The 22,467-nt window shown below is 56.1% G+C and overlaps 1 protein-coding gene across 3 annotated transcripts in view; it reads right to left on the reverse strand.

The window, feature by feature from the left end:
- Nucleotides 1-22,467, reverse strand: part of LOC138165067 (receptor-type tyrosine-protein phosphatase F) — a 95,648-nt gene that overhangs the window by 65,158 nt on the left and 8,023 nt on the right. For all 3 annotated transcript variants that reach the window (XM_069093186.1, XM_069093188.1, XM_069093185.1), the window contains exons 3-5: nucleotides 11,697-11,807; nucleotides 10,156-10,301; nucleotides 9,421-9,562 (exon numbers count right to left, since the gene is read on the reverse strand). In XM_069093186.1, coding sequence (XP_068949287.1) covers nucleotides 9,421-9,562; nucleotides 10,156-10,301; nucleotides 11,697-11,790 — 382 coding nt within the window. In that variant the 5' untranslated portion in view covers nucleotides 11,791-11,807. The remainder of the gene's footprint in view (nucleotides 1-9,420; nucleotides 9,563-10,155; nucleotides 10,302-11,696; nucleotides 11,808-22,467) is intronic.

Genomic DNA, 22,467 nt, shown 5'->3' on the forward strand with positions numbered 1-22,467 from the left:
GAGAGAGAAAAAGAGAAGGGGGGAGAGAGAGGATGAATAATGAGGGGGGAAGAGGGAAAGAGAAAGAAAGGGAAGGGAGAGAGCGAATGAGAGAGATTGACAGAGAAGAGAGAAGGGGGGATGAGAGAAAAAGAGAGATTGAGGGAGAAAGGAAGAGGAGACAATGAGAGAAAAACGGAGCCAGAGAGAGAGAGAGACAGAGAGGGAGAAACAGAGAGAAAGAAAGGTGGGGATAGAGAGAAAGAAAGAGAAACTGAGGTAGTTAAGGGACTAAGACAACTAGGTAGAATAGTGGATAGATCACTGGTCTTGGAATCAGGAAGATCTGAGTTCAAATCCAGCCTCAAACACTAACTAGCTAATGTGAGCCCAGGCAAGTCACTTAGCCTCTCTGCCTCAGTGTCCTCGCCTGTAAAATGGGGATAATAATAGCTCCTATCCTCCAGGGTTGTTGTGAAGACAAAATGAGATAGTCATATAGCACTTTGCTAACCTGAGAGTGCTGTGTAAATGCTGGCTGTCACCTGGCCAAGTTACATAGTTACTGAATGGCAGCGGAGGACTCTAATCCAGGTTTTCTGATTGTGAATTCAGCTCAGACTAATGTGTCATGTGGTCTTGTAAGCTAATCCAAGCCAGACCTGAACCGGAGTCCTCCAGGATACCCCCAGTCAGCGGATGGCCAGCTCCCACTTGGGAACCTCTGAGGACGGGAAACTCACTACCTCTTGGGGCCGCCTGCCCGTTCCATTCTGGGATGACATTCAATGCGAGGTAGTTTTTTAAAGGCTTGAGTACCGAACCCTGCCTTCCGTAGACCCTAGACCTTCCCTCTGAGGCTCAGCAAATTACAAGGCCAGCCCTTGAAGACAGCTTCTTCCTCTCCAGGCTGGATCCTTCCACTGGTCCTCCATGCCATGGGTGCCCCTTTGGGCACCCTCCAATCCATCCATCCTGACCCAGGGAGCCCAGAACTGAACATGCCTCTAGCTGGTCTGACCAGGACCAAGGACAGTGGGCCCGAAGGCTCAGGCCCGGCCTGGAAGCCATCCTCTTCACACCCCGACCCAGGCTGCCAGAAAGAGGACTAGCCAAATGCTCTTAGGGTGTTCCAGGAGGGGGCCCTTCCTTCCAGGTTCATCTGTGGGTAGGGACTGAACATGCCAAGGCCACGGGCTGTCTGTGGATGTTGGCCTCAGACCCTTTTGTGCCCCATCCTCAAGTCACCCCCAGCTGGTGACAGGCCAGCTCTGAGCCCATGGAGGGGGAGTGCTTTGGGGAGAGGGGGATGCAGGAGAGCCCTGGGCCTACAGCTTCAGAAAGGCTGCCTCTGGGGTATCCCTAGCACATGGTGGAGGAGAAGGAAGCAGCCCAACCCAGCCATCTGCTCTTGTAATTCAATCCTCTGGCAATTAGCTGCCGCTCTCAATCTCATTAAGACACTGAGCCTCGTAAACAGAAATCCCAGGCCAGCCAGGCCTCTCTCTGCCTGTCCTTCAGTCACATGGCCCTGTTCATGCAAAATTCAGAATGAGAAGCAGGGGTGGCCTTGGCCTGGCCCAGCCACACCCAGCCACCCAGCGGCCCACCCTTTAGCTCCTAGCATCCACCCAGCCTCATTCCTGAATTTCACAGATGGGGAAACTGAGGCCCACAATAGTAAGGGGAGGGGCCTCCAGTCACACAGTGAGTAAAGTCTGGAATGCTCAGGCTGCACCAAGAACTGAGTGGAGGCACTCAGGGAACTCAGGTTCAGGGAGTGTGGGCTTCTGTCTGTTGTCTGTAAGCCAGCTAAATGCTCAGGCCCGCTGCCCAAGTTCTCTGGCCTGAGATACTGCCTAGTTGTGTGACCTTGGGCAAATCACTTCATCTGTGCCTCAGTTTCCTCAACTAAAAAACGAGGATGATCCCAGCACCTGTGAATCACCCTGCCCAGTACCTGACTGGCACCTGGCAAGCAGATGCTATCTACACAGTCACCATCATCATCAACAGGGTCGATGTCTACCCTCATTCCCAGAGAGGAAACAAGTGGCAGAAAGAAGAAGGCATGTGCGCGAGGCGGCCAGAGCCAGGACTACTGTGCCCCCTCCTTCGCATGCAGGGAGCTGAGAGCAGGGGACGCCCAGACAGGAGGTGGGCGGGCACAGGGCTATGTGTCAGCACCTGGGTCAGGCCAGCAAAGAGCCCGAGGCCTGGTCCCAGCCATCTGGCATCTGGGCCAGAAGGGGCCTGTCTAGACCACCCAGGTACCCACAAAGGCGGGTCCGGGCCGTCTTCCCATTCTTCTCCAGGCTTTCTCACTGCCCAGCTCAGGCCCATCTGGTTACTATGGAGATGGGGGGGGGGGGAGAGAAAGAAAAGAACAGGAGCCCTCACGGGGAGAGGGGAGGCAGGCCCTGCAGCCCAGGGTCGGGGGGCGCACCCTGTTCTAGCTTCAACCTCTACCCTGCCCCTGCCCTCCCATCCCGGGGCCCTCCTTCCTTCTGGACGCACTGCTCACCTCCTCCCAGGCTGCCTCCACCAGGCAACCTTCCCTGCTTGTCCCGGGATGATCCCAGAGCACAGGGTTTGCCTCTCACCTATCTTCAGCAAGTGTGTGGGAGAATTTCCCCCCACTCGTGTGGGCTGGGGTGCCTGTGAGGGGAAGGACCCATGTCACCCAAACTCTGCACACAATTGGTCCTCATTCAGAGCTGGACTATAACGGTGGGCAGGAGCCCTGTGTCCTGCCCACTGCCCTTGGAGGGAAGGTGGACCTGAGCTCCAGAGGAGAGCCAAGCAAAGCTCCCAGCAGGGGGAGGGGTGTGTGTGCCCCTGGCCATGGGGACTGACAGGGCCCTGCCCCTGAGGGCTTTCCCCTTCTCCCCAGGGATGCTACAGGGCCCCAGGAGCTACCTGCCTCACAACACCTCCTCTAGCCCCTGCCCTCAAGGGGATTCCAGTTTGGGGGACAGGGACGACAAAAGGATGTGCAGGGAATGGGGAGACTGGGAGAGGGAGCAGGGGCTCAGTGGGAAACTGGACAGACACTTAATTTAAAGGGGCTTACGTGTCTAAGTCCCAGCAGAAGACAGTTAACATTTCCCCCAAAGGACTTGCTTCCACAAGCAGGTAAATATGGGGAAGATGGAGGTAGAAGGACTCCCCCAATCCTTCTCCCTTCCTGGAGTCCACCTGTGCCTGGCACTGAGGAGTGGCTGACTGGCCTCATGCCTAGTCCCTGCCCTCCCCTGGAATCTCTGCAATGTCCCCCCCCCCCATCTTGCTCCAGGGGGAGGGGGCACCTGGAGGCCTGACACCAGAAGCCAAGACCCTGGGAGCTGGTGGGCCCTCAGTGCCCCCTGTTCAGCTCACCCCTGAAAGGAATCCCCATCAAGTGGTGACAGGGGCTCATAACTCAGGCTCTCCACCCCCAGCTGTTCAGTCCCGGGGTCTGGGCCCCTCCCCCCGGGCCCTGGCAGATGGGGCCCAGAGAGGAGGCTGAGCTCACACAAGCAGACAGATGGAGAGTCTCCACAGCCAGACACCCCAACAGAGCGGAGGCCGTGGCAACGTCTGTTGGGGTGACCTCCTCACCTGTGTGTTTACCAGCCGCCTGAGCTGTGTGTGCACACCCACACCCACACCCATCACACACGTGCACAGACTCCACAGGCTGGAGCCCCCCACCCGGGCCGGCCTGTGAGCAGGCGCGGGAGCCCCCTCCCTCTCCCAAGAGCACCTCCCCCTCCTTTCCACCACTCAGGCAGCAGCTCCCCATTCTTCCACTCATCAAACCTGGCATCTTAAAAGCCTGTTTTGTTTTTTAATCTGAGAGCTGCTGGGATCAGTCTGAAGATGAATGGCGAGGTGGGGGGGAGGGCCCTCGCCACAGCCCCCACATGCTGCCTGGCATTCAAGGCCTCTTCTTTCCCTCTGGGTCTGCTGATTTCAACCTCCCCTCCAGCTCACATTTGCCTCTCAGAAATGGCCATGGGAAAAAGAACCCATATGTACAAAAAAAAAAAAAAAAAAAAGAAATGGCCATGGGAGGATGGTGCTAAGATTCTCCTGTTTTACTGATAAGAGATTGAGGCCTCTCAGGCCCTGCTCCCCACCAGGGGACACCACGCCCTCTCTGCAGCCCACCACCCCACAAGCCTGGGTGGCTGCCACTGGGGGGAGGCACCACTGACTCCCCGATGCCCAGCTGGTGGCCTACTCAAAGCCCCAAAGCTTTTTCAAACACCTGCTTAACCAGGATCCCCACTCCCAGTCCATATTCTTGAAAGGCCAACCTTTCTGAACCTGGCTATAAGATGGGACATTTCTCTCTGCTGAATTTCACCGCATTACCACCAGACCCTGATTTAGTCTGTGAATTAGTCTTCAATCTTGATTCTGTCAAGTGAGACCTGTTCAGTCCAACTCAACGTTCATGTATTAAGTTCCTACTCCATGCAAGGCATTGGGACAAAAAGAAGAAACACCAACCAGGAGAGGGACAGAGGGACAGAGGGACGTAGGCAATTTACAGATGGCGTCGTTGAGCCTTGGAGGAAGCCAGGGCATCTGCAAAGCTGCCCTCCCAGCCTGGGGACAGCCACTCAACACCCAAATGGACAGGGAGATGCAAGGGGCCTGCAGCCAACCCAGGCTGCTTCCCCGGCCCCAGAGAACCCCCCAGAGCAGCTTTGGGGAGGCTTACCTGGCCCCTATCCCCCGGGCCTGCTCTGGGCACCCCTCAGCAATTCTATTACTAGGGGCAAAGCTGACCTCAGGGAGGGCCCAGCACAGGCCAGTGTCCCCTGAGGGACTCAGGAGCCAAGCCCAGGCCGCTGACAGCCTGGTCAGGAGTATGCCAGCTTTTGGAGCCTCTGTACCCAGTAAGGAGATGGGGCCAATTTTTCCTGACAGCCTCTCTCAGCTCCTTCCCTTTCAGAGGACAAACCATCCTCACAAACTATCCCTTTAATAATAACCCTCGCTGAAATTTTGTCAAGGGCCACCTTTAAAAGAGCACGACCTCAATGCCCAGAACACGCTCTTCTAAAAACTAGGACAACTTCCATCTCCATCTGCCTCCAGCCTGGTGGTCCCTCTTCCTAAGCACAGCTGGCCTGGGGAGCTTGTCTACCAGGACGGTCCCTCCATCCACAGAGATGAAGCTGATGGTGCCTCCCCTTCCACAGCTCCTTTTCAGACTTCCAACAGGGCCCCCCAATATGCTGGATGCCTGCCTTGCTTGCTCTCAACATTACCTGTGCACCCTTGCTGTTTGCTGGCACTCTGCCATTCCTGCTCAGAATCAGCCCCTCTCCTCTCTCTCTGGGGACATCCTTTCAGACTCCTTCAGTTCTGGCCCCCAGGCGGCCACCTCAGTCCCTGACAGGGGGCCACAGGCCTGGTTTGTCCTCTCCTTCCCTCCCTCTTTCCCTGTGTGTCTCTCTCTCCTCTCCCCTGTCTGTGGCTCTGTCTCCCCTCTCCCCTCTCCTGCCCCTCAGACTTTTGGTCTCCCTTAGCTGCCTTTCAGGAACGTCCCTATTCCCTGCTGCCCCCGCCACAGTCCCCATAGCTCAGAGTCTGAGATATGAGTTCCAGGAATGCCCATGTGCAGGAGGCAGTCAGAGCCCTCTTCCCAGCAAATGCTTGTGGATTCATGAGGGGACATCAGCCCCAGTCAATGGGGATGGCTCACTGCCAAGACGGGCCAGCCTGCCTCCATGCAGGGAGCCGAAGGTTCATCTTGTCTCTGTGTGTTTCGGGGGGGAAGCCTGTTTAGGGTCAGATTGGATTAGATGCCCCCAAGGATTGTCCTGGGCCTGATGCTCTGTGCTTCTGTCTCAGTGGCTCAAGACAGGCCTGGGCAATGATGAGATAAAGTCAGCCCAGGGGACAGAGGAGGGAGAGTGAGGAAGACAGTGAGTGGCACAAAAGAGGTAGAAGGACAGGAGAAGGGCACAGGCTGGCTCCAGGGCTTTGGGAGCGAGCCGAGAACGCTGGCACACCCAGGCTGCTCTTCCCTCTATAGCTGGGCTGATCCTTAAGCCGGCCTCTAGTGATCAGGGAGTGCCAGGCACTGAGCAGACACCAGACAGAGGAATGCAAGGGTGAGACGGTCCCCGCCTGCCTTCAAGGATCTTAGAGTCTATGTGGGGTACTGCTGACAAGTTAACATAGACAGGTAAAGCACAAAGACTGTACCAGGGAGGGAGAGCGAATAGGAGAACCAAGAATGGCTTCTTGGAGGAAACGGCCCCTAGGAAGGGAGTGAGGAGGTGGAGCATTCCAGGCATGAGGCACAGCCTGAGCAAAGGCCTAGTGGTGGGAGAGGACATATCCACAGAAGAAGCTGACCAGCTGGACTGGACTGTGGGCTGTTGGAGAAATCTGCAATCAGCCTGAGAGGGCAGGTTGAAGGTGATTGTGAAGGCTTGTAAATGCCCAACACAGAGATCTGTATTTTCTCTAAAAGGCAATAGGGAGCCACAAAAGTTTCTTGAGCAGAATTGTAACAAGGTCATGACTGTATTTTAGGCAGGTTGCTTTGGCAGCTAAGTAGGAAAGAAACTAGAGACAGGGAGACCTTCCAGGAGGCAGCCTGGACCATATGGGGGAGGGGAGCCATCATATGCTCAGCCTCCCAGCCCCAAGGTCCTCCTCCTCAACTCCTAATTCTCCCTCAACCCCCAGCCCCACCCACTCGCCCAATCTTGTCATTTCCACCTCCACAGCATGTCATACTTGAGCCTGGAACTGAAGTTGGGAAGACCTGGGTTCAAATCCTGCTAGCTGTGTGACTCTGGCCAAGTCCCCTAACTTCCATCCGTGCCTCAGTTTCCTCGCCTATATGTTGAAGTGGTTGGCGTTGGCTATGGATATGGGCCTGTGGTCCCTTTTCTTCAGGCAGTCGGTGATATGGGACAGGCGCTCAGGAGAGAGGTCGATGCCCAGAGAAGATCACTGAGCCTAAGGGAGCTGATGACTAGGCCTCCCATGGAAAGAGGGTCATGGGAAAAGAGAAGCAACTCAGGACAGAGCCCTTGGGGGCACCTGCAGCTAGCCAAGCATGACCTGGAGGAAAGTAGTGCCTTCCGACTCAGATCCAAGCACCCACAAGTGGCAGGACAGGACTTTACACACAGACACACACAGCCCTTCCCTTCCTGACCCCCAGACCCCTGACCTCCTTCCTGACTTGCCTACATCACCGAGCATTATTTTTCTTTCTGACAAAAGGAAAAACAAAACCAGAAACAAACACTCCCCCAACCCCTGAAAACAAGTCATTACCACTCAGTAGTAAAGTCCTAGTTCTGTCTTGGGAGCAGCTCCTAGGAAACCCGCTGTGCCTATCTTGAGTCTGAAGTCTTCATAGGCAAAGCCGGGACTGTGTGACACCAGAGACCCTAATTCTGTTGGCTTTAATAAATACTGCTTAACCCTTAATGCCAAACCAGGTTGGACCCTGGGATCCCACCTGAGGGCAGGCAAGGTCAAGGCTGCCCTTTGTCTCAGTACTCTGCCACAGGCTCTCCTAGGGGCGAGGAGGAAGACACAGGCCCAGCCCCTCTTCCTCCAAGCTGATACCTCCTGGGCCCAGCCATCGGCTATCACTCACCAGCCACAGAGAGGAGGCTGATGACCCCGGAGGGCAGCTCTTGTGGTGGCTGCTAGCATTCTGCAGCTCTGGCTCCACCCACTCCTGCCCTGGCCTGGCCAAGGTTTCCATAGCAACCCTCGGTGGACGGATGGGGATAGTGGAGGGGGTGGGGCCAGGACCAAGGACTGCCAGCCTGTCAGGCTGCCAGAGCCAAGCAGAGGAGGAGGCCTGGGCAGGTGGGCAGGAGGGAGGGAAGAAGCCAGAGGCACAAACAGACAGACAAGAGAGGAAAGGGGAGGGGAGGGGAGAGAGGGGGCCCCTAGCAGCTCCAAGTCCAGGAAGATTCTGTTACCAGGAGGCTGGAGGTAGAGGAGCAGGATCAGCCCCTGGGGAAGGAGGACGGACAAACTGTAGACAGTCCTGAGCGTTTTATGGTTTCAAAGCACTCTATCACCTTATATCACTGGGTTCTCATGAGAACTCTAGGAGATGGGTGCTGTTAGTGCCCACATTTCAACAGAAGGGGAAACTGAAGCATAGAAACATTTAACAGAGTTGCCCAGTTACTAAGGGCTTGAGGCTGGACTGGAACTCAGCTCTTCCTGCTCTAAGTGCCCTCAGTTGCACAAGGGCGGAGGCCCAGCTAGTCCCACAGGCCAAGCAGGGGAGGTGGGGCTACCCCAGCCCCAGGAAGATTGGCTGGTTTCATGCACGTCTGGTCTCTGCTCAGAAACCTAAACCAAGGCTGGCATCTTCTGTCTACACTTGAGGCTCTCTGTGGTGACCTGGCACCTTGCCTCCCTGGGGCTTTCTTCCCACCAAGTCTTTGCTTGGGCCATTCCCTTTGTCTAGAATGCCCTCCCCCTAATTCTCTCCCTACTGAATTCCTCCGCATCCTTCAGACTCAGTGAATGCAGCCTTCTTCAGGAAGGGGCACCCCTCTCCCCTGTCCCAGGATATGCTGCAGGTGGCACCTCAGGGAGGCCTCCCTGCAGCAGCCCAGGGCCAAGACCACTAGGACGCCCAACCATGGCTCTTGGAGTGGCAGAACAGATATCCTGGGCACTGCAGAAACAGCTCTCCACTGCTTACAATTTATCCTGGCATTCAAGACCTTCTACAATCTGGGGCCAACTTGAAGGAGGGAAGTGACTGCTCAGTCAGCAAACAAGGACGGCTCCTGGGCCCCAGGTCTTAGTAATTCAAGGGCTGAATCACAGACTAAGAGCCAGAAGGAACCTCTGAGGCCACGTGGACTTGCCCAATCCTTTTATGAGGCCAAGAGACTTGTCCAAGGGCCCACAGTCAACAAGGCTTGGAGGTGGGATTTGACTAATCCTGCTCCATTTCTGAACATCTCTGTCTACACTGGTGGCCTCCCCTCCCATGGTTCACAAGACCCACTCCTAGAAAAGTTCTCTTCCCTCTTTGTGGCTAGGCCCTCATCTCACCCCCACCCTGAAATATCCTTGCCAACTTCCCAACCCCCAAAGATCCCAGCCCAGGCCCAAACACTGGCAGAACCTGCCTGGAGCCCAAGCGCCCTTCTCTTTTCAAAATGCCACTCTGTCTCCCTCCTCCTGGCCATCCATACTGTGCACCCTCAATATCAGAGAGAGACCATAAGGGGCTGTCTGGTCTCACTGACCATCACATAGAGACCACAAGCAGAGACCCTACCTCACTGACCATTCCACTGCAAGGGACCACTCAGCTGCACCAAATGTCACACAAAGTGACTTCCTTGACTCAATGACCACCACACAGGGGTCTGTCCAGCCTCTCCACCCACTGCTAGCTGCAACAACCCCTGAGCCCACAGGCCCTGTACGTACCTTCCAGCACGGTCAGTTTGGCACTGATGTTGATCTCGCCCAGGCTGTTTGTGGCTGTACACTCGTAAATGGCCTCATCCCGGTGCACCCGCAGAGGCTGGATCCGGAGCACAGAGCCAGCTCCGTCGTCAAACTCAATCACCTGCAGGAGGGTGGCACGCTGTAGGCCCAGGGGAGCTCCGTGGGTACCCCCCTTCCTGGCTATCTCTGCTTGGAGTGCTGCCAGAAGTGGGAAGGGGCTAGAGGATAGGGATGACCCAGCAGGCCTCCTGCCTTCTTCTCCCTCTTGCCAATCCCCCCCAACATCTTGCTTCCACTCCTACAAACTGAAACCCAAACCCCAGGCCCTACCTTTCAGCTGGGATTCATACCCCACTACACGGAAAGCCTTGTCTCAGCCCCCAAGAGATCCAGGTCTTTCTTGGGCTTCCAGTTCCAAGGGCCAAAGGAAAGCTCTTGCTGAGTGCCCTCCTGTTCCCTGACCCCTCTCAGCTACATCCGTGGATAAGCCTGGCCGCAGGATGCTCAGGCCTCCTCCCAGGCCCCCCGCCCCCCCCCCCTCCCCCCACGGGCCACAAACAGTCCTATCCCCATACACCTCAGGGACTCCCTTCCCTGGCCTCCCCAGGCCTGTCCCCACCCATCCTCTGGGTCCCATGGTCTCACTTCCCAATGTCCTTCCCTCAAGTCCCCCTCACCCTGACAGCATGTTGTCAGCCGGGCGGGTAGCCTCACCTCAAACCGCTGGGAGCTGACCTTCTTGCCCTTCTTCATCCAGGTGATTCGGGGCTTGGGCTCACCCGTGGCCTGGCACACGAAGGAGGCCACACCCCCAGACAGGCCTGTCTGGTCCTCAGGAGCCTTCACGAACGTGGGCTTACCTAGAGCAAAGGGGGGCAGATGGGCGGTCACCCCTGACCAGGACCCGACCCCTGGAGATGTGGGTCCATGATCAGCTGAGCAACAGAACATTTAGGAAGCACCTTCTCTGTGCCAGGCACAAAGAGAAGCGGTCCTTGCCCTCACGCAGCTTTCATTCCACGGGGAGGCAACAGGTATACATAAAAGTCGATAAAAAGCCAACCAAAGATGATGGGAAGGGGGCAGCCCCAGCAGCAGCTGAAGCAGAGCTGCTGTTTCAGCTGAGCCACAAAGGAAAGGAGGGCTCTGAGAACAGGCTGGAGAAACTGCCTAGGCAAAGGCACAGGGGCCAATCTGACTGGGGTCTGGGGCCGGCCAGTGAGCAAGCCTTGGTGGTCAGACAGGGGCTCTGCCACACGCACTGTGCTGCCATCACAAGAGGCCTGACTTGGGGCCCAGGGTGCCACTGCTGACTCAGCTCAGGGTCTCCTGTCCTGAGAGCCCCTGGAGGCAGCCTTGCCTCTGGGAGGGACCTTAGGGATGGAGGCCTTTCAACCCTGCCAAGTGGGCCCTGGTAGCCAGCACCCACCCCCTCAGCAAGGGGGCTGGGGCAAAAGGAAGGGGAGGCGGGTGCCAGGTGAGATGGAGCTCCAATCAGGGCCTTCCCTCCCTGGTCCATGCCCCAGGAACAGGCTCCTCCTACTCAGAGGCACCTGTGTGCCCTTCAGGAGGGGGCAGGACTGGGCAGGCAGCAGGGCCCAGAGGGTTTGCTGGAGATGCCCCACCCCCACTCCAACTCCCAGCCAGTCTCAGCCTGAAAACCTGTCAGACCAGCAGCCAGTCCCCACCCCCACAGACCAGACTGCAAGGTGGGGGGGAGAGGGAAGAGAACAGCCGGCTCTTCCCATGGGCCTTTAGGGGCTGGGTTCTGCGGTCCAGTCCTTGGGGCTGAGTAGGGAGCAATAAGCCTAGGGCCTGCCCTCCCAGCTGTGGGCTGCCTCAGTTTCCTCCAGCACCCTCCAGGATCCCAAGGCCTCAACTCCAACTCCCAAGCTTTGACGTACAGATCCTTCGAGCCCCTATGCTCGGCCCCTCCCGGAGCCAGGACAAAGTCTAGCAGCCTCCCCAGCCCTGCCCAGCCAACCACAAGGCAGCCACCGTCAGAACCTGAGCTGCCAGGGGCGGACCCTGCCCTCCTTCCCGAGGCCCCGCCAGGTGCCAAGCCCAGCTCCCCCTCTCTCATCTGCCCCTCCTCCCCATATCTAAGCTGTCCCAGGGACTGTGGATTTCACCTCTTCAGCATCTCTAGGATCCACCCCCTCCTCTCCCACCTGGACTCCTCAAGGGGCTCAGGCCCCCCACCTCCCTGTGGGCCCCTGCCTGCTGGAGACCTTCAGAAGTGTGAGGGGACTTACTGTCTGCCTGGGCGCCCACTGCGAATCCAAGGAACAAAAGGGCAGGCAGCAGCGGGACCATCATCAACCACCGAGGGGCAGCCTCCAGGGCCATGGCCAGGACCAGCAGACCTACGATGAAGGGAAGCAGCCTGTGAGATGGGGGCTCCTGGGAAGGGCCTGGAGCCTGGGACACAAGAAGGAGCCAGAGGAGAGAAGGATACACAGCAGCTGCCTTCAAAGGGCAGAGCCAGGAGCACCAAGAGGCCAACTGAGGCCTGAGGTCACCAAAAACACCGCACGCCAAGAGCAGTCTGGGGTGGGGGTGGGGGGCATTCTGGGCACATGTGGCAGGAGTGAGCTCCTGGTAAGGTGAAGTGTTCTAGTCAAAGGGTCCCTCAGAGGCGCCCCCCTCCCCCCCCCGGCCTCGCTCCAAGAACTTCCTGCCCTATCAATACAGTCCTGACCGGGAGGACACAGGGTGCAAAAGGCCAGGCCGAGCCCGAGGAAGAGCTAAGCCCCTCCCCCAGGACCCCACGGGGAGGGGAGCCTCTCCGTAGAGGCTGCTCCAAGCAGTTTCAGGCCCGGGCTCAGGGCCAGGGGGAGGCCAGCCCAGGCTCCCCGGGACTTGTTCCCAACAAGCTGGTGGCAGAGAGCCCCGGCCCAGACACTCGTCCCACCCAATTCCCATGACAGCACCTTCCACCCCCAATGAAACCACCTGAGGCCACGTCTGCCAGGCTGAGGCAGCCAGCCCACGTCCCATGGCCCCTCTCCAGTCTCCCTGTCCTACAATACGAGTTGGGCAGGCCTGGCAGATTCTCTGTGCCTCAGTGTCCTCATCTGTAAAACTTACCTCCCAGGTCCTTGTGGGGACCAAATGAGACAATGAAAGCAGAGCACCCTGGGGGCCTGAATCAGCCCTGATCCCAGGGGGAGGGGGCTGGTGCTGGCAGCTGCCCTGCCTTCTGTCTGAGGGCACGGGCCAGACCCCAGGCAACCTGGCACACCATTAGGCCATCTCCGGTGCCCAGGTCCCTATGCAGGCTGTACCCCAAGCCTGGAACGCACCCCTCGCCCATCTCTGCCTCTTAGGATCAGCCTATGATTACTCCCAAGGCCAGTTCAAGCACCGGTTTCTCCAGGAGGCCTTTTCTGCCCCACATTCCTCACCCCCACCCAATACCCAGTACTCCCATTTGGTGTATATGTCCATGTTTATACACTGCGTGTGCTCTCACCCCCCTGAAAACGTGAACACCTCGAGGGCAGCGATTTGAACACCTGTATTCACATGCCTAGTGCCCAAACTGGTGCCTGGTACAGAGTAGGCCCTCTGTCTAGACCGAGACTCCTAAGGACTCACTGCACTCGGGGGTGGAGGCCTGACATCCTCTGTGAGTGGTGTCCCAGCCCAGGAGGACGGGGGACTGCCAAAGCACACTGTAACAGAAAAGCCAAAGTGATCCCTTCATGCCGAGGTCTGACCACTATGGTCAGCTTGCTGGCTCCCTGCTGCCTAGGAGTTCAGGTCCAAACACCTGGGCCTTGGCATTCCAGGACCCTCTGCTCTCATGTCTTAGGTGAAGAGGGAAGTGGGGTCATGGGGAAAGGACCAGGGCTGCTCCCCCTCTGCCCTCCCAGACCGTGAGGCCCTTAAAGGCAGAGCCTAGAACTGCTCCCCAACCCTGGCTTCCAGACTGACAGACACCCGGGGGCAGGGTCTGGGGTGGCTCCTCACTCCCCCTCCACCTGCTCTCTGAATGCTCTCAGAGACTCCCTGCGACTCTCCCAGCTGGGGCCTGCAGCGGATGAATGAGCTCCAGACGCCCCCGGCCTGTGGCCAATCGGAGCCTTAATTACTTCCTGAGGATGCTGGGCCAGCAGCCCGGCTTCTGCTTGGCGGCTGAGATGCATTTCCTGGCTCGCCACTGCTGCTGCCGCTGCTCCTGCCTCTTCCCTCTCATTAGGTCGAGCTGTTAACCCTACCAGCTCGCCCACCTGCCCGCCAGCCCTCCAGAGCTGCCCTCATCTGCCCTCCCAGGCTCAGGCACAGGGGCTGCCCTGACCCTTGCTCCACTCAGAGTCACTCTCAGGATGTGCCTCCCCCTTCCAGAAGCCCCCCAGCCCCTGCACATTCCAGTCAGCCCACTCATGACAAACAGCACTCTCAGAGGGTAGGGCTGGGCCCCTCCATATGACTGGACACCTGGCAGGGATGGATATGCCAGGCCAGCACCCCTGAGAATAAGATAATCTCAGAAACACAGGCACAAAGCCAGAGGTAAACTGAGTCGGACACATAGAAAGTCAAAACCTCAGAGTCAGAGAAAGCCAGACAGGGTCTCAGCAACATCCAGTCTAATCCAGACCCTAAAGGGCTCTCCACTACAACAGGGCTCACCAACGGCTGTCCAGCTTTTGCTGAGAGCCCTCCTCCAAGGAGGCAACGGGGGAGAATGAAGGCTGAGCTTAGTCACAGCCAGAAACATCATCCAGTTTAGACTGGCTTCTCTGCAGCTTTGCTCCCCAGTTTGGCCCCTGGGGCTGAGCAAATCCTGGCTTAATTCCTCCACTGTGGGACAGCCCCAAAGAAACAAACCAGCTCTTGTGTACCCTCAGTTTTCTCTTCTCCAAGCCTCCTCACCCAGCCCTCCTTCTCCTTGACTTTCTTCACATTATCCCATTAGCCCTTTGTGGTAGCCACACTGCCCTGCTGACTCATCTTGAGCAGGCTGGCAGGCCACAAAGACCCCCAGATCTTTTTCAGTCTGAAGTCTAACCATACTTCCTCCACCTTGTACTTGGGAAGTTGATTTTTTGAACCAGTGTTAGACTTTGTATTGACTCCTGCTGAACACCATCTTCCCAGACTTTGCCCAATGCTCCAGCCCAACAAGATCCTTTTCGATCCTGGTTCCATCACCCAGTGTGTCTACACTCCCTCCCAGTTTAGTGCTGTCTGCACCAGGGCCTGAGACATAGAATGGCAAAGACAGATTGGACAGCTCCCAAACTGGAATTTAAGGGGTTGGGGGAAGTTTGGGGGCTTCCCCTGTCCATGCTGCAGTCATGGCCAGATTTGCTGGGAGTACTTTTGGGGAATTGTGTCCCATCCCTGTTCTTTGTGCTGTGGTTTATGAGGGAAATGGCTAAGTTGGAGAGCATCCAGGGGAGCTCTGGCCTTGGGGAAGTCCCTTCGCCTCTCTGGGCCTCAGCCTCCCCATTTGTAAAAATGAGGGTTGGACACCAGAGACTCCGAGGAGACAAGAGAACAGGGTCCAAAGCTCAGGGGAGCCTCAGAGCTGACCAAAGTGGAGCCGGCTACACCATGGGAGCCTCCCTCATTTTCTGCCCCAGGAGCCACCTCTGCCTGGCCTCAGGGCTGCTGTCAGTCACCTCAGTCACTGTCCTCCTACAGCCACCCCCCACCTCTCAGGCCCAAGCCAACAGCCAAATAAGTCACAGAAACATCGATTACAGCCCCAGCATGTGCAGTATCTTTGGTCCTGGACCATGGAGGCAACGGCGGGGGGGGGGGGGGGGAGAATGAAGGCTAAGTTTAATCATAGCCCCTGGTGAACCCCAGGGGAAAGCTGGGACCATCAGAGAAGGGGGAGGGACTTCCTAGAGGAGAAAGGGAATGAGTTTTCCAGTCAGGGGAGTCAATAGAAGCACAAAACCACATTGGGAGTGTGTGGGACCAGACAAGACCAGTTTGGCTGGAATCAGGAGTGTGTGAAGGGCAGCAGGGAGATGTAAGCCTAGAAAAGGAGGGCAGTGCTGGGCAGTGGGGGAGGGGCCACAGCAGCATCAGAAAGCTGAGAGTGCTACGGCCTGGGCGTTGACAGATCCACCTGAGCCTGAGGAAGGAAGATTTTTGGGGCAGGAGCTGGGCCTGCTGGAGGGCAGGTGGCTGATGTGGTGAAATCAATGGGGTGCAAGATCCCAAGGAAGGGGGAGCCCTGACACGGGCTGGGCAACCAGGAGGGGTCCTCAAGCAGGCACCCGGGCCTGGCTGCCCCTCCAGACGCTCCAGGATGCCCCCCTGTGCCCGGTCACAGAACTGGGTAGCTGGGGCCTCAGGACCCTTGACTCGGCTGACTCCTTGTCGTGGTTTGCTGCCTTTCAGGCCTCCTGCCATCTTGCACTCAAGACATTTAGTTTGGAACTCAAGTGGCTCGCTTTACATTTATTCCCATTTAACTAAATCTTATCAAGCTTGACTGACAAGCATTTATTAAGTGCCTATGGTGTGCTGGCCACTGTATGAGGTGTTGGAGACAAACAGCCTCTGCCCTCAGGAGGGCTTACATTCCAATGGGGAGACAACATGGGCATAATTGGGAATCTGAAGCAGTACCAGAGATGGAAAAGCACCTGACAGTGTGGGAGGGGAAATGGGTAGCAGCTGACTGCCTAAGTGGGGGTTCGAGCTGGGTTCTAAAGGAAGCCCAAAGCTTCCAGAATCCCCTAGAGCTAAGGAGCAAGGCCAGCATGAAGGGACCAAAGAAGGCACAGAGGGTAGCTGCAGCCAGCCTGGCAAACACTCCCCATGCCGAAGAGGACCAGTTCTGCCCCCGAGGCACTCAGCAGCCACTGGAGGGAATGTGGTGGGCAGAGGTGAGGCTGGAGGCAGGAAACCAAAGAGGAGGCCATTGCAATAGGCCAAGAAAGGGTGAGAGGCTGAACTATATGAATGGAGGGAAGGGGGGGGGGCCTGATGTTACCAAGGTAAAATCAAAGGGATCTGGAAACAGATTGGAGAAAGAGAGAGAACATGTGTGAGTGTGTATGTGCACATGCATGTGTCACTGGACAGGAACAAGGGAGTTAGAAAGAAGGAAGCCTTTGGGGGAAAAGATGGGAGTTCAGCTGTGACCACGCTGAGTTTGGGATGTCTATGGGACATACAGCCTGAGCTGTTCAGAGGCAGCTGATGGCAAGGAACTAGGGGAAAGGAAAGAGGTTAGGGTTGGATAAATAGACCAGGGCATCCATTGCATAGAGAGGCTGAACCCATGAGTGCCGAGGAGATCCTTGCACCCAGGACCAACATTCTTAACCTTGCCTGTGTTCTGCACTGCCATGGCAGGCAGCCTGCAGAAGCCTGTGGACCCCTTCTTAGAATCACATTTTTAAATAATTGAAGAAAATGTTGAATTTCAATTAGCGATTAGGGAAAATAAAGATGTAATATTTTAAAAAAAATCAACAGTGTCAAAGGCTTCAGAGAAGTAAAAGAATGGCGAGGATTAAGAAAAGACCATTAGATCTGGCAATTTAAGAGATCATTGTTACAAAAGATAATATAGATAATTTTGATTACTTTAAGTTGAAAAGCTTTTCCACATTTTTTTTAAGCAATTGGGGTTAAGTAACTTGCTCACGGTTACACGGACAGTTATTTCTGGGTGTGGTGCTAAGTATCAGAGCCCGCATTCGATCCCAGGTCATCCCGACTCTGGGGCTGGTGCTCTTACTCACTGTGCCACCTGGCCGCCCCTCTGAAAAGCTTTTCCACAAACAAAATTAACATGTCTAGGGCAGCCGCTGGATAGGGAAGAAATCTTTTTGTCAAACATCTTTTATTAGGGCCTGATGATGTCCAAGAAATATAGAACCCAAAGTCAGTCCTCAATATAGTGGTCAAAGGACAGATACAAATGATTCTCTAAAGAAGAATGGCAAACTATTCACTGCCACACAAAAGAATGCTCCAAATCACTCATGATCAGAGAAATGCAAGTCAAAACAACCCCACAATTTTACCTCGAACCCTAGAAGTTGGCAAAAACGACCAAAGATGGGTATAGTCAGTGTTGGAGGGGTTGTGGAAAGACAGGCACACTAATACATTGTTGGGGGAGCTGTGAATTAGTCCAGCTGTCCTGGAAAGCAATTTGGAATTATGCAAAGCAAGTGACTAAAAAGTCTATACCCTCCAGAGATTCCACTTATGTGCACAGATTCTGAATTGGTCACTGGCAAAAAGAAAGGTCCCATAAACACTAAAATACTCAGCACTTTTCTTGTGGTAACAAAGAACTGGAAAACAAAACAGATGCCCATGGACCGAAGAACGGCACAACATACTGAGGCTCGTGAAGAAAATGGAATCTTCCTACGCTGTATGAACGGTGAACTCGATGAAAAAGAAAAGTATGGGAAGACTCATTTGAACTGGTGCAGAGTGAAGTAAGCAGAACCTAGACAGCAACAGACAACGGCTCCAACAAAGTAAAGGGGGAAAAGCACTGCCACAGAAGTGCTGCTAAGTGATCAAGACCAAGCCTGGCCCCAAGGTGAGGCAGGGAGAAGAGGGAAGGACACAGAGGAAACTCAAGAACAAGCGACATGAAGAAATCTGCTTTTTAAGAAGTGAGATCATTGGCAATGTTGGAGAAGACAGTTTCAGTGGAGTTGTGGCAAGGAAGCACCTGCCGTGGACGCCCTTCACCAAGGAAGGGGAGAGACCCGAGGATGACAGTCAGCAGGGACGGATGGGAGCGACACGGGCTTGTCTGTAGGCAGCAGACAGTGAGATGGGATGACAGAGGCGGCAATCTGCAAGAGAACATGGGAAGGGACGCAATCGAGGGTGAAATACAGAGGCCTGCCATCTCTTCAGCAGAGACAGGGCAGGTGGGGGAGAAAGCGGTAGCAGGGTGATGTCATGGGGCTGAGGGTGAGGGAGTCACGAGGCGGCTCTGATTCAATTCAACTCACAGTTCATCAAGCACCTACTATGTGCCAAACAAAAGGGCAGCAGGCTGGCCTTGGAGTCCTGGCCACGCACTCCTCAGTGCCAGGTAACTGAGCCTGTCACTTACAGTGCCACCTGTGAGGGGCAGGGAGGGGTTTGGCAGATCTCTCCCAGGGGTGCTTGGGGCAGACACTCTAGTGCAGGCTTGCCCTCTCCAGCTGGAGCCTGGGCTGCTGCTGCTGCCACGGCCTCCCGGCCTTCCTGTCCCTCCTCCCCACAGCCACCAGTCATCTTCTAGTCTGCTCCAACTGCCCCTCCTGGGGACCCTCAAGTCCTCCCAGCCCAGTGCCTCCACATGACCCTTCATCTCCTGTTTTCCATGGTTGAAGGGCTCACCCGCCTCATTTTCCAGCTCCCTGCAAGGCTCAGCCCCTTGGCACCTACTCTGCTGATCCCCCAAATGATGAGACTTGACCTCCCCTCTGTCTTTCTGCTCCCCCTCCCCCCCCAGCCCTCAGAGGGAAAAGAATAGTTCCTTTTCTGTACTAGCACCCCCGTGCCCAGCACAGAGTAGGACTTCCACAAATGCTCATTGAACTGAAGCTTTGTCTTTGGCCCAGTCAACAAACTGGTGTGGTTTCCTCCAGTCTTTCTCGACTACAAGAGATGGAGTACAGAGAAGGTAGATGGGGGTGGAGGGTAGCCCTAGGCTAAGGTCTGGGATGGCCTGAGTGCCCCAAGAAGGGAGCTGACAGGTCTGCAAGCTGAGGACCATGTAATAGGATGTAGGTGAGGAATAGGTTTAGGAGAGAGTGGGATGGAGGGACAAGAGACTACAGGTCAGACTTCTGGACCCTGGTGGTGACCTTGTATCTGTTACTGCCCCGGGGGGCATCTGAGGAAGCCTGAGAGGCCACAGCAAGGAAGGGAACAGTACAAAGCTGGAAGGGACTATGGAGGCGGTCTAGTGTGTAAACAGGCTCAGAGGGGAAGTGACTCTCCTAGGGTCACACAGCCAGCCAATGTCCAAGACCAGGTCTATCAGATCCTGAAGGCCTTGAAGTCCCCCTGGTTCTTCTATAGACTCAGTAAGCGGAACAGACTTGCCTGTGATCATACAGATATCAGAGCCAGAATCTGAATCCAGGAGCTTTGCCCTTAGCCCCAGGCTAGCTGCATCATCAGTGGATGGGAACGAAGGGGGAAGGGGCCGGGTGCCAGGAGTGTCTTCCTGACTGCACCTGGAGTCGGCCCCTCTCCGACAAGCCCTTCTTGGCCTTTGCTAGGGAGCCACCTTATGCCCACTGCTCTCTGTGGGGCTCCATGCCACATCCCACACTCCTGTACCCATCCTTAGCCCTGGTCTTTGCTTCCATCTTCCAGACATGGAAGGCCCCGACCCCCTGTAGACCCTCACCACCCAAGGTCCGCCTCCCACCCACCCTAAACATTGACCCCCAGCTTTGCAGGCTTGCCTCCTCCCTCACCTGGACTGATAGGGTCAGAGCTAAGGGCCCAGGAGGAGGGGGCCTAAGGAACCAAGGATGTGCCTCATGTCCCTTCATTACCAGAATTATGGAGCTGGAGCCCACAGGGAGGACTCACTATGACGGACGTGCCCTTTCTCTCCCCTGGTATTTTAATGAAGTCCTTTCTCCTGCTGAAGCAGGAAGCTGAGGGGTGGGGGGTGGACAGAGAAGACGTGCAGGGCTCACTGCTCATCCAGGGAAAAAACCAGCATATTTTCTGCTCTTGGCAAAGCCACCATGTCATTATCCCAGGAACATGGAGCTGTCAAGCCCTGGACAAGCCTGGGGGAGGCAGCTTCACTGGAGAAGAGTGGGGGAAGGGGGGGAATCCTGTCCCAAGCTTGGCTCTTCTCCCTCATTAAATTAGCAGTGTCCCTTCCCCCCAACAACTCAATCTCCAGTTCACTGCAGGGACACTAGAACTCCTGACCCCTAAAAATCCCGAACTGCAGCTGCTGAACCCCCTGGAACCACCCCCCAAAACAAACTCAAGCCCAGGGTGGCTGGCCAAAGTCTCCTAGGAGCTCAGAGCAGCTAGACTAGATGCAAATGAAACCAGCAAATGACTGTGGGGCCTCTGCTGACACCCGCCTGACAGGGAGGTCACTACCTGCCAAGGCAGCTCTTTCCAACTAAGAAGCCAGCCTTGGCTGACCTGGCTCCTTCACCCACACTGCCCCTGTTCTGTTGGGCCTGACTGGACCCATGAGTGGGTGGCCAGCCCCCATCTCAGCTGACCCTCCGCTTGCTGCCTGCTTATGCAGGGAACCACGTGAGACCTTTCTTCTTGCCACACCCCAGTTCAATTCCCTTCTTAAAAAAACAACTCTTCAGCAGCTACTGGGTGCCAGGCTCTGTGGGGGCACAAGGCTCCAAAGGCAAGAGCAGAACTGCCCCTGTCCTCAAGGAGTTCCCATTCTACAGGATATCCGACTGAGCGGGGATCTCCGAGGCGGAGGGCAGGAAGGGATGGCAGCCTGGGTTAGGCAGCTGGCCTAACTCCCTGCTGCAGGCTGAGGACCCTCACACCTCCGTCCTCCCCCTAGCCACTCCTGGGCTCTGCCCCCTGCAGCCCTCCCTGCCTCAGTTTCTGCCACCAGGGACCTTCCTAGAGCTCGTCACTGAAGCCATCGTCCTGCTCCCTATCCCTGTGCAGGGTCAGACAGGGTTCCCTGGCCTTCCCCGCCCCCTCACACCATCCTCCCTGGAGTCTGGCTGGGCCCTTGGCCTCCCTGACATCCCTGCTAACAGTGCACCTTCTCTGGGAAGCCTCTTCTCTCTTCATTTCTCCCACTTATCCTGCACACAGCCGGCTGTTTGTGTGCATCTGTCTGCTTGTTTCCTCCCCACTGGACTGCAAGCTCACTGAGGGTGGGAACTGTCTCTTGCCTCATCTGGTCTCCCCATCACTTAGCACAGTTTCTGGCACCTAGTAGGTGTTTAATAAATGCTTACCATTTCAGGGGAGAGTCGTGTACAAGGAGCAGTGAGTCAGTCACTGGAGGGGCGTGGGGGCACAACGTATGTGAGAGAGGGAGGCTGGCACCAGGCTGGGAGGGGCTTTAAATGCCAGAGACACAGTCTGTATTTGAAGCAAGAAGGAGCTGGGGAAGCTTCCGGAGCACAGGAGTGACACCGTGAGGCTGGTCCTTTAGGATGATCATTTAAGCCAGTGAGAGGTAAAGGGCCTGGAGCCGCACAGAGGCTGGGCAGGCCTTGGCTACAGACTGCACATGGAGGGCTGGGAGAGGCAGGATTTGGAACCTGGAGGAGTGGGAAGTGCTGGGCTCCTCCAAATGACAGGGAAGTTAGGAAGGGGAAAGGGGTTATGAGGCCGACTTCTAAATGCTTCTGAGACATCCAGCTCTACAGATCCAAAAGGCAGCTGTGATTTGGGCCTGGAGGTCAAGAGAGAGGTTAGGGCTGGATAAACAGATCAGAGAATCATCTGTTTGGAGAGGATTGTTAAATCCCTAGAGGCTGGTGAGGTCACCAAGTGAGTGTTCAGAGAGCAGAGAAGGGGAGAGGTTCAAATCACTGCCCTGCAGACACCCATAAAAACTTTCCTTCCATTTTTCTTCAGTCCCTCCTCCAGCTCCAATGTCCCACTGTGGCCCCCTCCTCCTGACCAGGGCCAGCCCATGGCCCTCAGGCCCTGGCTCCCTCTTCTCTCCCCTGCTTGGGTGCCTCCCTCCTCATTCATATCCCCTCACTCCCCCAGAACATGAGCCTTTCCCATGACCCCCTGCACTATCTGCTTTCCCTTGGCTCCCACCCACCAGCCCTTCCTTTATCCTCCTCCTCTCCTCACTGACATCTTCAAGGAGCAGCTGGATGGGGCTTGGATTCCCGCTCAGCTAAGACCCAGCCTGGACATCACATCCTCCAGCATCCTCAGGGCGGCCCTTGGCATTTGTGACTGTGGCCCTCTACTCTGCACTCTCCCATCACCAGCTTCCCAGACCTGGACAACAGGCCCATGATCCCTTTCCAGCCTTCTCCAGGCTGAGTCCCTCTGCCCCAACACAGCCCCACCCCCTGACTGCACATCTCATTT

Source organism: Petaurus breviceps, unplaced genomic scaffold (genome assembly GCF_028583685.1).
Source record: "Petaurus breviceps papuanus isolate PSGF00001 unplaced genomic scaffold, PetGlider_PUasm1.0 207, whole genome shotgun sequence".
NCBI lineage: Eukaryota > Metazoa > Chordata > Mammalia > Diprotodontia > Petauridae > Petaurus > Petaurus breviceps.